This window comes from Chlamydotis macqueenii, chromosome 1, assembly GCF_036417535.1.
Source record: "Chlamydotis macqueenii isolate bChlMac1 chromosome 1, bChlMac1.mat, whole genome shotgun sequence".
Classification (NCBI taxonomy): Eukaryota; Metazoa; Chordata; class Aves; order Otidiformes; family Otididae; genus Chlamydotis; species Chlamydotis macqueenii.
The window spans coordinates 109,922,928-109,936,679 of record NC_141556.1 but is presented as its reverse complement, the minus strand read 5'-3'; the positions used below and the strand labels follow the sequence as shown (position 1 = coordinate 109,936,679).

The window sequence follows — 13,752 nt, the reverse complement described above, 5'->3', positions numbered from 1 at the left end:
ATGACTTCTGGATTTGTCACCACATTTAGAAGTGAATCATTAATTCAGATAATCCTCAGAATATATTCAATTATATTCTAATATTTCTCAGTCCAAATAATAGCAGAAGTGATTCTGAAGGGCCCTACAAACTGGTAGAGTTTCTTGTAGATTAAATGAAATGTAACATTAGCACAGGATTATATTCTCAGGATATGGGAAATGGGAAAGGCTTGCCATCATAAAACAAAACAAAAAAAAATATAAATGACTATAATAAAATATATATAATGACTTCAATTACTGTTTTTCTTCTTATAAGAGGGCTTACTATACACGTTTTCCTGGAATCCTACCAAAAGCATTGAGGCAGAAAACCACTGTCTAATTGCTGTAGTGCTGAAACCATATTGAGGATGGCAAAAGTCAATGTTCTTTCGGGTTTCCTTTATAAACATACCACATAGTAAGAATTTTTAATTTGCTATGTTGTATTTTATCTACAGTAAAAAAAAAAATTAAAGAATACATTTTATGTTCTAATTATACTCTGTTAATCTCAAAACATTTATCATTCTCACTGGTGGTGAAAGTACCTTAAACTAATGAAATATCATTGCAAGATATTTTTTATTTTTTTGAGTGGATGTCTAAACCAGCACTGCCACAAGCAATCATTACAAGCAGTAATGATTTAAAGATGTCTTCTGTTAATATCTATTAAACACTAAAAAGTGATTAATGTAGAAAGAAATGGAATAAGTTCATTCATCTTAGTTGTATTTCTGTTGCAGAAATAGGTATCTCCTACCATGTTTCATCTGGACAGCTGATAGGAACCATTTTGCAGGGTGACACCATTACAGATTTGCACACTTTTTTTTTTTACATATAATGAATGCTAAAAAGATTGCACAGAGTTGATAATTTAAAAAATCAGATTAATTAACTGGTAATCAAGTTATAAAATACATTTCTCACATTGTCTTTGGTCTTTATTCAAGCGTAGCTACCATTGAAGCAAAGGAGGGCATGTATAATAGGACTTGAGAGTTGTGGTGGCAGAGACAGCAAAACTGTTCTCTGATGCCCTTAGGTAATGTATTTCTTGGCAGGATAGCTTTATAACAGGACAAAATCCTGCCTTGAAGATCTATGTGAGCAGATTCCACAGGCATAATTGCTTTTGCCAGTCCTAAGTGAAGATCATACTCACAGATGTCGCAGCTACTCCAGATTTCTATCTGGCATGTTGCTTCACAGATGATGCTCAGAGAGGCACATAGGGTGGGTATTCAGCACATGCACTACCTCTGTTGCCTTTTGGACTCTTTGTGCTGATGAAGAGACAGCTCAGGACTGGTGAATTGCAGTGCAGGCAAGGAAGTGGGTTTCATACTGGGAGATAGCTTTAGAAAGAAGAAAAAGCAGAGGCCCATGAAGTAATTTCTACTAAAGCAATCAGTAGGTACTGCTGATGGGACAAAGACCCTCGTTACATGCAACTCCCTGCTTCAATGTAAATAAATAGCGACAAATCTGACACATTAGGTGTTAGATTGGCTAGTTTATGCATCTACCTAGAAGAAAGCATAGGACTGGATAAATATACCCCTGACCACCCTTTTAAAGCCTATGGAGGGACCTTCATCAAGAGTATTTAGTAGCTATGAAGTTTATGCAGAGATGGTCCTGGTTTCCTGCGGGATTATGCATTTCTGGTCTTCCTTCTTGATGTTTGTCTCACTACCAAGGGACATCTTTAAGTCAACATAGATTTGAATATAAACTACAGAATTTGGTTTCCACTTTTTAAATTACAGCTTTAAAATTATGCATTTATCTTGGAGTGGAAAACAGCTATGTGAGACTATTCAGGGCTGGAGGCATATCTCATTCTTACCTCTTCTGCAGTGAAGATTTAACTGTGGAGGTGTGAGCGGTTACAGTTCCCACTTGCCCTTCTTGCACCACTATGCCATTGGGAAAATGCTGGGTCACGTCACGCGGTATGTCTCTCACAGGAGACAACAAATTTTAGAGCAAACATAGTGAGGGATACATAATACCATATCACATTTAAAGCATCCTTCCCTTTCTCTATTTAAAAATGATGTGGAAATGTATACTGTAAGCTAGCTGTGGAGAGACCTTTTTTTTTCTTTGATATATTTCTGTGTGTATTAGATGTAAATTGCTAGCACACACACTGTCCCAAGTGATCAGATTCATTACAAGCTATGAAAATAATCTTAAAACCTCTGGGTATCAGAAATGCATGAGTAATTTTGATCTGTGGTCCCGTGCTCTTCAGACCCTAGCTTTATATCTCTGCTAAATAATTTCTAACCCTGTATATGCAGCTATATATTTTACAGTGCATTATAATCTTAGTGAAAAGATACAGTGATATCAAACTAACCTCTTAAATTCTTTGGTCACACTGATCTCTAGTGGTAAGGTATTGAAAATATCTCAAACGCTAAAAAATAACATATGCAGTTACAATTTTATTGAGAATCTGTCACAGACAGATGACTCAGTTCCCTAAAACACAAAGGGAGCCTGCTTTTATTTCCATAAAGTACACCAATTAAGCATCCATTGAAGAGGAATATGTACATTTAATATTATATATAATAGAATGTTGTCTATTTATAATTAAAACATGTAGGACAAAATATTATATTTAACAGCTTGATACTGATAAACTAATGTAGTCATGAATATATATATGCTTATATACATTTTTATCTATATATGTGTGTATCCATATATATTTGACAGTCATTTAGTGTTACCTGGTGTGCAGATACTTGTGATTTAATTGCACTTTCATTCTAGAGAACACTGTTTGAACAACCTGGTGGTTCATCTGCAATGTAACATTAAACGTAAGTACACATACCCTGGGAATATTTCACACAGAAACCAAATTGTTCAGTCCATAAAGCCTAATGTTTATAGTTTGAATTGAAAGGTTAGGGAATGGACTATAAAAGCTATACTCATAATGATATAAACACAAGAAAATTTACCGTCTTCGCTTATTTTCAAAGTATACACTAGAGATGGATCTATACTGAAAATGCATATATAAAAAACCCAGACGGTGTTACGAAAGAACACATCTAGATCCAAGTTAAAAGGTGGCATGTCGATTTCAGCTATAAAACACCAACTTTTTTTCCACAGTAATAGTACTTTTGAATAGCAGCTCAGATACTACAAAGCCTATTTTTTCCAAGAATATCAGCTAGTCTAATAAAACATGCCTTATCCCTCTGAAAATCTAAAAATATTTATTTATGTATTTATTTATTTATTTTAGCTTGTGGAAAACACCTGGTAACTCAGAACGACCAAACAAGGATTGTAGGTGGAAGTGATGCCAGAAGAGAGGCTTGGCCTTGGCTCGTTTCACTCCATTTTAATTCCAGACCTGTTTGTGGAGCTTCCCTTGTCAGTGATGAATGGCTGGTGACAGCAGCACACTGTGTATACGGGTAATGTTCATTGCACTCAGAAGCTAACACATTCTGATACTCCTACAACATGCAAGCATCCAAATGGTGGATAGCCCAGTAAAGCTGGGCTGAAATATGACCTGAGCCATCAATCAATCCTACATAGAGCAAAACACACTTTCAAAGGATCCTACTGAAATCACTTGGGACCAGCACTTTTTCAGAGGGTTTCTAGATGTTTACTTTAGAATGAAATTACTATAAATTCACAAGTGCCTCTTTCTCTCCTCTGACTCTAGGGTATCTTTCCAACTAGCTGAGATAGCCATATGACATCTATGCCATACCTTTTCTGTCTGATTTTAATGATGATGAAACGCTTGTTTTATGTGTAGGCTTACTAAGGAGGCATCAGATTATGAATAATTTGTGACTTTTCTATTAAAAAAATTAACAACTAGCTAACTGTTTAATTAACTGTGTTTTGGATTAGTTGTGGGCTCAGCTAAAGGCTCCTTTACCTTCTGGTCAACCCTCAGTCCTTATTTTAAAGCATGGAAACTAAGCAGCATTTTCTGAACAATGAAGAATTGCTCTTTAAACATATGATACTAATACTGAGCATTTGCACTTAACCCATAACTAACATGGGCCTCCACTAATTAGTTGAATCACTGCCAGTGGTATAAAGGATGACTTCATACCTCATAAAGGTAAACTCAGTGTTGCCTGTTCCTCCTGTATATTATCATAGATTGATCAAGATTTACTGTGCATCCTTGGAATGAATCTTTATTTATGTGCATTGATTAGGCAATATTGGATTATTTGTATTATTCAAAGAATTGAGGCATATTTAAATATTTTCTCGGGTTTGCTTCCATAACATCTATAATAAAAACAAGTGCTGTAGAAGACACCTAGAAACTGGAATGGCAAAAAAGAGAAACATTAATATTCAACATTATGGTAGAGCTTTCATTATAAAAAGCTAAGTAGTAAAGCAATGGAGACTATGCCAATTCATTAATGCTGCCTCATTGCATGACAGGAGCTATATTCCACACAAAGACACTGAAATGAGAAGGATCAAGCCCTCTTAGTTGTCGCAAAATAAATCCACATCTGTCTTGGTACTTTCTTTTCACTTAAATAACTTTTCTATTTTCACTTAAATCTCATTTTATCATCTTGACTTTGCTGGATTTTTCTTAAGCAGGAGCTTGCCTTTTCACACCTTAATTCTGAACATTGAACTTGAACGCTCCTAGTTTAGAACAAGATAACCTCTTGATGTCAAACCAAAAGATCAGCAGAAATCAATTCAGTACAACAATCAGGCTGAAAACATATTTTTGAAACTATAAACTAGTTTATTTAAAAATAGCAAATAATTAAGTTCTCTAACATAAATACAGACTCAAACCAGCATGCGTAGCTCAAAAAAAAAAAATGCAGATGTCATATTTTGGTTTAGCATATCTTTTTCGATTTAGAATAAAAATTAAGAGACCAATTTTCTGGGTCTATGGGCTGCAGCATTTTCAATGACATTTTAGACCTATTATTCTTTAGATATTCCATAATAATTTTCTAACTGGGCCTGATATTAATTGCCTGGTGGACAGTCAGCAGTATTCTTCACAGTCTTTAAAAAGCCATAGTAAATTAGTTAATGTATTTTCCTCCTCTGCAGTACTGTCTGATTAATTCTTTATAAATAATGCATTATAAGCTTAATATAAAAAAAATTAACCACATATTTCTATAGTGTGGATGTTTAAGATAGTAATACTATCACTAAATTGTAAACACACCCACTATATTTATTTTGACAAAATGTGCAAATGCTATCAATTACCATGAGGTGAAAAAATTAACATTTTACCTAACCTATTTTTCAAAACTGTCATCAATAATTCATAGTTGTGAATATTTTTTGCAACTTCTAGGAGGCAGTTAAAACCATCTCAATGGAAAGCAGTCCTTGGCTTGTATGACCAATCAAATATGACACAACCTTCAACAGCAGTTCAAAATATCGATCAAATAGTTATAAATCCTCATTACATGAAGCGTACAAAAGATAGTGATATTGCTCTCATGCACCTTCAATACAAAGTGCAATATACAGGTGAGTTGTTATTTTCCCATAAAGCAGATTTACTCTATTATGCAAAACTCTAACTGTGCTAAGCATATGAGGGTGATGGGGCAGAAGAACATTTTTCACAACGTAATCATTCTGGAGTCAGTCCAGTACTTCCTGGATATCTTGCCCAAAAAGTTGGTTTGAATTAATGAACATCTTCTTATGTGACTTCCTAAAAACCTGAATACAGCGAAGAGGTTGAAATGATTGCTTGTTTCTCATTCATAGATTACATACAACCTATCTGTTTACCAGAAAAAAGTCAACAGTTTTTACCAGGAACGAACTGCTCCATTGCTGGCTGGGGTAGTATTCTGAATGAAGGTAGGTCATCTTCTTGGAAAATGATGACAGGCATGAAGCTGTGAGGGAAAGCTTGCTCCTCATTCCACAGGGGTTGCTAAGGTAGAATCGTTTAGAGAGGTACTCCTCCATACAAAGATTTGGAAACTATCCCCCTCCACTGTTCCTTCTCTAAAGCAAAGTAATAGAGTTATATTTCTTCAGGGAAAAAAAAAAAACAAACCAAAAAACACCAATCTAGGATTACTAAATTATGACAAAAACTTACTGCATCCCCTTAGAAGTTACGATGACTACTTTTCTCAATATGAAATAGACATCTTATTTCCAGATATTGGGTGGGGGAGGAGAAAGATTAGTCTTTTGGACAATGTGCAAATGATTTTCCCCAGAAATCAAGAATACTGACTGTAGAGTGAAATGTATGTTCTGTTTGTACATCACATGCTCCAGATTTGGATTATCTGTGAAATATCAAACATGCCATTTCACCCCATAGTTGTTTGTACACATTTGCTTCTACATTTTCAGAATAAAAATACATTCAAATTTTGGATAGAAATTAGTAACAGAAATTGTTATAAAAACATGAAATACTCAAAGTTACACAATGAATGGTGAGGAAACATTGGACAATCCAAGCTCCTAAGCCCTTAATTATCCCTCAGATCTCTCTACAGTGCATACATAGTCATTGATTTTAGTAATCTTGATTTAATTATAACCAAATTCAGTCCCATTACACAAATGAAAGACAGGATTCAGTTAATAAGCACCATTTAATCAGTGACTGTTACAGGGGTATAAGCCTGAATAATACAGCAGTGAGGCAGGGCTTCCTGCTGCTCAGTAGCGTGCCCAGCATGCTGGAATAGGAACAAAACCATTGGTGTTCTGAGAAGGATGTACATACTTATTACAGTGGGTAAACATACTTTGTATTCTCATCAGGTCCCACCTCAGATATAGTGCAAGAAGCAGAAGTCCCTCTCATTTCAAATGAAAAATGCCAACAATGGATGCCAGAATATAGTATTACTGAGAATATGATCTGTGCGGGATATGACATAGGAGGAGTAGATTCCTGTCAGGTAAACACAAGCAACATACTTCCACTGCTAGCATACACCGTATCTAATTACTGAATAAAATGCTCGTTGATTCTCCAGTCATTAAAATCAGGATAAACCTTATCCATGAATGCAGTTTCTACTCACGGTATCTTGCCCATTTAATGTTTTCTCAGGATACAAGTTGAAAAAAAAAATCTACTTTTTATCATCTTGATATAAACAACCATGGAGGGAGATAAATATGAGGACTGGAAATGTTCTGCATTAAGCAAATAATAACCACTGCTGAGTAATTCCATGAAGGAAAGAGAAACACGCTTAGGGAAAAGCAGAGTACAGAGAAATAAATACCAAATAGATTGAAGTCTCAGAAGTGCTTCATGCAGGGAAAGAGAGAGAGAGCAATGATGCTTTTCCCCAGAATCTGTAGACTTTGGAGACCTTTTGCAAGTGGATGCCACAGTATTTTGGAGAGGCTGCCTTTCTGCACTGATCTCATATACTGCTTTTGGGGATCTAGTTTTTGTCCATTCCAGTTCTGGTTATAACACACTACTGCTCTTTGTGGATGTAATCAGAGTTGGCCGCCACACAGTATTTCTTACAGGAATATGGAGCCTATGCCACAGAGACTGGCTGGTTCTCCTCAAGTCTGATGTGAAGCCTCTCACATAATTGCTCTTGCCTTGCCCTCACAACCTAAGCCTTCATCAGGTGCAGTGACTTTGGCTAGTTTAGTCTAGAAGGATGAAGCCTAATTTCACTTGCCATTCATTCAGCCTCTCTGGCTTTCCTCTTTCCTTTTTGCCTTCTGAACACCATACTGAAAAAAACGTAGTGTAGCACCACAGGCTGATACAGAGTACAAGTGACCAATACTGTGATCAATGACCATTCGACCATGAGCAAAGACAAACAAGCGAGTTCTGATAGTGCTTCAGCCTTTAGGCTGCTGTCACAGCCTTTGAACTTTTGTGGATGCCCTAGAGTTATGGGCAGAAGCATTTTAATGGCTGAGTCCTTGCAGAACGCTCATGTAAAGCTCCATTCACAGAGTCATGAGAAGATAAAAATAACACTGGTTCAACTAACCTGATAGATAAAGCAAAAATAGTCATTGTTTTCTTTCTCATCCAAACAAGACACTCATGGCTGACTCACCCCCTACTCAGGCTGTGGGAAGAAACAAATTTTGTCTCCCACACTCTATTGCAATGCTACATCTGCTAAACTACGGAGAAGGAAGTGTGATAAAAGGACATCTCCTCTTCTGGTGATCTTGCCATCTTTTTCTCTAAATTTGAAATTGCAGATACTCTGCGGTGACTGAAAATAGAACTGTATTTTGGCTGAATAGATTAAATGAAAAAAAAGATCCTACACATTTACCCAGGCTTTGTGAAAGATGAAGGGCTCAATGTAAAAGTAACAAGCAAAAAAAAAAAAATTTCAAATCCAGTCCTGTATTGAAAGACTGATAAAAGCTTAAGATCACATCCTTTAAAAAAAAAGAAAAAAGGAAATGGATTACCTCAAGAATTTTTCCACATGGAAAAATTCATATTGATCTTACTTCTGGGGCCCAAAGCATATAAGGGATACAATCGATATGAATAAGGATCAACACAAACAAAACATCATAAACAGGCTCTGCTTCAGAGTTGACACTGTTCACTTTTAACTTTTGAATTTCATATTGCAGGGAGATTCAGGTGGCCCTCTGACATCTGAAGATGGTAACAACTGGTTTTTGGTTGGTATAACATCATTCGGCTATAAGTGTGCCCTTCCCAAACGACCAGGAGTATATGTTAGGGTCACCATGTTTGTGGACTGGATCAAAGAAATCATCTATTAGGTTGATATTTTTTAATGATAGAAATAGAATTTAAAGGTTCAAAGTAAGACATTATATAATAATAATGTAAAGCAGACTGGTATTCCAATCTCACAGTTAGAGAAACTGAATAAATATCTACATTTTGGGGAGGAAAATATTAATAATTAAGAACTCCATTACCATTTAGAGCAGAATTTCAAAACAGATGCTGTCATTTTGTTAATAAATAGTTTTATCATTTTACTTTTTCTTTTATATGAGACCACGTGGAAAGAGTTTCTTTGAATATCAGTGCATTAAATGCATAGTGGAGAGCTATTACAAAGCATGGGCTGTAAAAAAAAAAACAAAAATGTTTGCAAACTCCAAATACTTCATTGAAAAATGGTTTCAATTATTAATTTCAGGCAAACATTACCTAGTTTTATGTTTTTACAGTGTATTTTTCAACATGCATTTTCATTTCAATGCACAGTCAACTCTTCTCAGTAATCTCAACACATATCAAAATTAAGGTATATGTTATCTGTTTCAACTGGCCTTGTGGGAGTTCTTCTGTCTTGTCTATTAAAAAGCTCTGGAATGAGGTTTAGGGATTGTGCACAAAGGCTGATTAAGTATCATGCTGCTTTCTAATGAATAAACTGAATGTAAGCCAGATGTTCTCTCGTGTAAATCATTTGGCATTAATAGATTTAAGCAAGGATTGAATACAGCTTTTTAGTTTTCTTTTTAGGCAAGTGTTTTGGTAATTATTCAAGTAATTATGGATATTTGCTTGTGTAGACCCAAGCACAGACTCACAATACTGCAACTTCCTCTCATAAAAAGTAATGTTTTTTTTTAAAAAAACATCTGACAATAATGAGTATAAGCTATTCCTGGTGAATAAAAACTAATAGGGTTCCTTTGATATATTACATGCTTTTTCTGTACTGGTGACTTTTAATACTGATCTTGTGCTTTGCACAAAAACTATCATGATAGCATATTACAGCATTCTGAAGGGGAAAGAATATTAAGGAAAAAAAGGGGTTTTTTTTAATCTTCTTGAGCTTTTTTCTAAATAGGTTTCTATTGAAATATAATTATCTACTTGTTGAAATGCCTTAAATTCAATGGTGTCTCAGTGTTAGTGTAATATGATGCACTTTGTTTCTGTTTTCAGGCTAGTGTAGGAATTTAATATATTTTAATTCAAAAGTACTGCATGAAAATACAAAATGGATTCTAATTTACTCTATGTGTGTATATCTACACATATACACAGAGATGTATGATTTTTGCAAGGAGCTCACACACTTGGTGCTTACAACACTAAATGCAGATATGAAGTGCTCGAAATAGAAGGCTAGCTTACAAACACAGGTTGGCAGTCACTGATATAAAATATCAAGTCCCAAAATGTTTTCAGGTCTTCATAAGCATTAGAGGCATAGGTCTAGACCAAAATATTTATCAATACATCTGTGACCACAAGGAACACAAACAGCTGTAACTAAGCCAGAGAGAACTGACACCTTCTTTCATATAAACCACACAGTTTTTAACATTTAAATGTTAAAGTTGCAAATCCTATCTTTTGTGGTGGACTACCGTTTCTCCTGTTACTCTCCTTCATTTGAAAACAGACACTGAAAATGAAGTGCATTCTACTACCAGTATAAATTGATTCAGATGAAGCAATTACGTTAAAATGCTTAATTAAAATGTGACATGATTTCTGCATTACTTACCATACATCACTATTGTAAATGGTCTTTCAGTCTGTTAATGAAATACAAGAGCCAACTCAAAGCAGATTCAGTTACTAGAAAATGTGCTTCCCAGAAATACAGTAATATACTTCTATTTATGTGTACTTTTTGCTTCCCAAGTGCAAAGCATAGATGTATTTTGAGGTATACATTAATAAACTATCCCTTCAGACTAAAAAATTTCCTATTATGAACTCTACTATAGAAAAACATATATGTTATATAGACTAGTACAATTAAAAATAAACATTTTATTTCAACTAATTTATGTGTAGATAAAACTAACATAACTTTAGTCAACCACGTTCTAACCTTCATTCAGAATCCATTTACTTCATTTACCTGCATATTAACCTATGAAGAAACCACTTGTCACTATGTTAAAACATGTGGGCAGAATAGATTACTTTCAACTGAGTCACAGGTCCGAGATGCTTTGAAATGCAGTGGAAGCTAGATGCTGACTTACACTTGCTTGCACCCAAAAAAGTTTAAAAGATTAAAGAATGAAACAAGACCTTTCCCTCTCAGATGCTTCTTGCTTTCAAAAGCCCAAGATCACCATAGAAAAAAAAGAAAAAATTTCATTCCCTGGGGAAAATAGGCGTGGTGGGAGTATAATGTTTTTAAAATGTCAAACTGAACCCATGCTATCCATCTAAGGACTAGCTAAGGTTGACTGTTCATCCTTCAGTTCCTTGCCTCACCTACTGCTGCCATTTGGAAGAGCTTTAGAGAGGCAGCGAGCAGAAGGGAATGTGGTCACCATGAGAGGACCCCACAGTTGTATATAAAAGCCAACAAGATTATTCAAAGTGACTCTAGTTGACAAAATCTGCCACCTGAAATTGGAAATAGTTTTCCTTTCTCCTTCGGTAGAGTTTAACGTGAATATGAATGACAGAGCGGGTTGAGGGTTTTCATCATGGGTTTTTTTGTTTGGTTTTTTTTAAATTTTTAAATAACAATTCTGTTACCACTAATGGACCATGTCAAGTAAATACTTGCTGTTGTTTTTCTGGAAGCCCCACCTAAATCCAAAGGAAATACTAGCATAAGGTTTAATTTCTAAGTATTGTCTGTGCAAGCGTGAAATACACCTATCTTCCCCCCTTTCCTTTTTACCCTTACTCCTATCTCCATTTTATGTATAAAAATAAGGGAAATAATGTTGAAAGAATTTGTGTATGTATGGGATTTGTATGTTTTGCATGTAATAAAATCACCTACTTAAAGGGGGGAGTCATAAGACTATAAGTTTGATCCATGCACCCTTTGCAGTCTTCCACATAGGACGCTCACGATTGTTTAGATTTTACCTGGTATCTAGGAACAACATCCTAAGCAACAGAAATACATTGAAGGAAACTATTTCCTTCCCCTAAGTAGGTGATATGATATGTAAATATTTTGTCCCAATAATTAATATTTCTTAGTTACATGTAGAATCTGAGCTCATTATAATAAAAGTATTGCATGCCACTTCCCATTCTTCTGTTACACAGAGTTTAAGTCTGATCCATGCTGACAACTGCCCAGCAATTGCCTTCACCCTGTAAGAAAGACATCTGAAGGTATTTACATTCTCCTAATCGCTGCACAGAAATTACTTCTGTCACTTCTGCGGTATTAATCAGAATATTGATTGCTACACCTTTATATGTCCTTTGGAAGCACAAAGTATCAAGAAACAGTTTCATGTAAGTCTTCACTCTCCCTCCTTCCCTATTTTCTTTGAGGAGTTAATCCGTCTTCAAGACCATAAAGGAATTTTTTTTTTACTGCAACTATTCCCAAGAAAGAGGAATCTCTTGCCCTCACTTGAGTTAAGCAATATTTAAGTCAGAAGAAAAACAATTCTGGTCTTGGTGATCATACAGGTTCATAGTATTTTCTCTGTATTTACAATCATTACAAAGGAAATTGAAATAAGGGATTGAGCAAAGAACAAAGTTGTGACTGACTGGAAAAACTACAGAATATTTCAGGTTGGAATACTAATACTTATATCTGAACTATAGAAGAAGGTTTCTTCAAAGAGTAAGTAAAAACACGCATAACAACAACTTTAAGATGCTTCCAAAAGTGCTTCAGCAATAGCATTAACAAATAGTATTAGTGCTACTAAACTTCAAATGTTGGGGTTTTTTTCCTTTACTCAGAAAAATTGTCTCTGAACTTCAAAGCTATGGTCAACATCAGCTAGCATAGTGTAGGCAACCCAAAGAGTTGCTTTTCTTCTGTCCAGCTCTCCTCAACTTTCACCCAGTGGTAGTTTTGGATCTGTGTTAATGGAAAGGAAACTAGCTTGAATTCATGCTCTTGAACTCTTGCTGCAACTGCAGCAAAATCCCGTAACGATAATCTGCTACTGCATCAGACTGTCACCAACAAATCAGGCAGAGTGTTATTGCTACCACCTCAAGATCTACTCTTAATGACTAGTAAAACTATTCTTAGTGCACAGAAAGCTCTTTAAGGAACCAAAGAGAACAGATATTAATGATGTTAATAATAGGTAACTCCAGAAGAAGACTTTAAATGCATCAAGTTTACCTCTAAATGTGTCTGTCCATTAACATAAGTAACACTTTTCTAGGTAATAGTTTGAGTAATGTTAGGAACTATTAGTTCACACTTCCAAGAAAAGCCACTTGTCTTCTCTTTGATTAAACTTTGCATTATTCCTAACAAACTATTAGCTACATTTAATTGATCATTAATGTCTTTTTTACCTAGATTTACTGAAACAAGTAATTTTAATCTTAAACTCTTGCCCATTGTTATATTATTTTTTTCCTAAAAAATATTTTACTTAAATAAAAACTAATGGCTGCCTTCAAAGGGCACCTCATTAATGAGGTATCACTTGCCAAGAGATTTATGTTCACCTTGGACCAATATGTAAAAATGTTATGGTAATTCCCTGTCAAAGTGGATTCATTATATGACATCAAAAGATTTTTATGAATCTTTGAGTTTTGCCACATCAGATCAATGTCACAACATGGTGGCTATCTCTGCTAGTGACCATGTTAATGTGTAATAAAATAATTTGTGTGTCTGAGGACCAAAAACTGTGTTAAATGTGCAAATAAATACTAAACAAATATTTTATATCAAACATTTATGCAAAGATAAATAATTGTTACACTGTAAAATTGGCAGTTCCATTTACAGT

The 13,752-nt window shown here is 35.0% G+C and overlaps 1 protein-coding gene across 1 annotated transcript in view; it reads left to right on the top strand.

The window, feature by feature from the left end:
• The window catches only part of TMPRSS15 (transmembrane serine protease 15), a 58,086-nt gene extending 49,254 nt beyond the window's left edge, over positions 1 to 8,832 (top strand). The window contains exons 22-27 of the mRNA XM_086739635.1: positions 2,824 to 2,873; positions 3,311 to 3,485; positions 5,399 to 5,580; positions 5,827 to 5,922; positions 6,853 to 6,992; positions 8,677 to 8,832. Coding sequence (XP_086595761.1) covers positions 2,824 to 2,873; positions 3,311 to 3,485; positions 5,399 to 5,580; positions 5,827 to 5,922; positions 6,853 to 6,992; positions 8,677 to 8,832 — 799 coding nt within the window. The remainder of the gene's footprint in view (positions 1 to 2,823; positions 2,874 to 3,310; positions 3,486 to 5,398; positions 5,581 to 5,826; positions 5,923 to 6,852; positions 6,993 to 8,676) is intronic.
• The last annotated feature ends 4,920 nt before the right edge of the window (positions 8,833 to 13,752 follow it).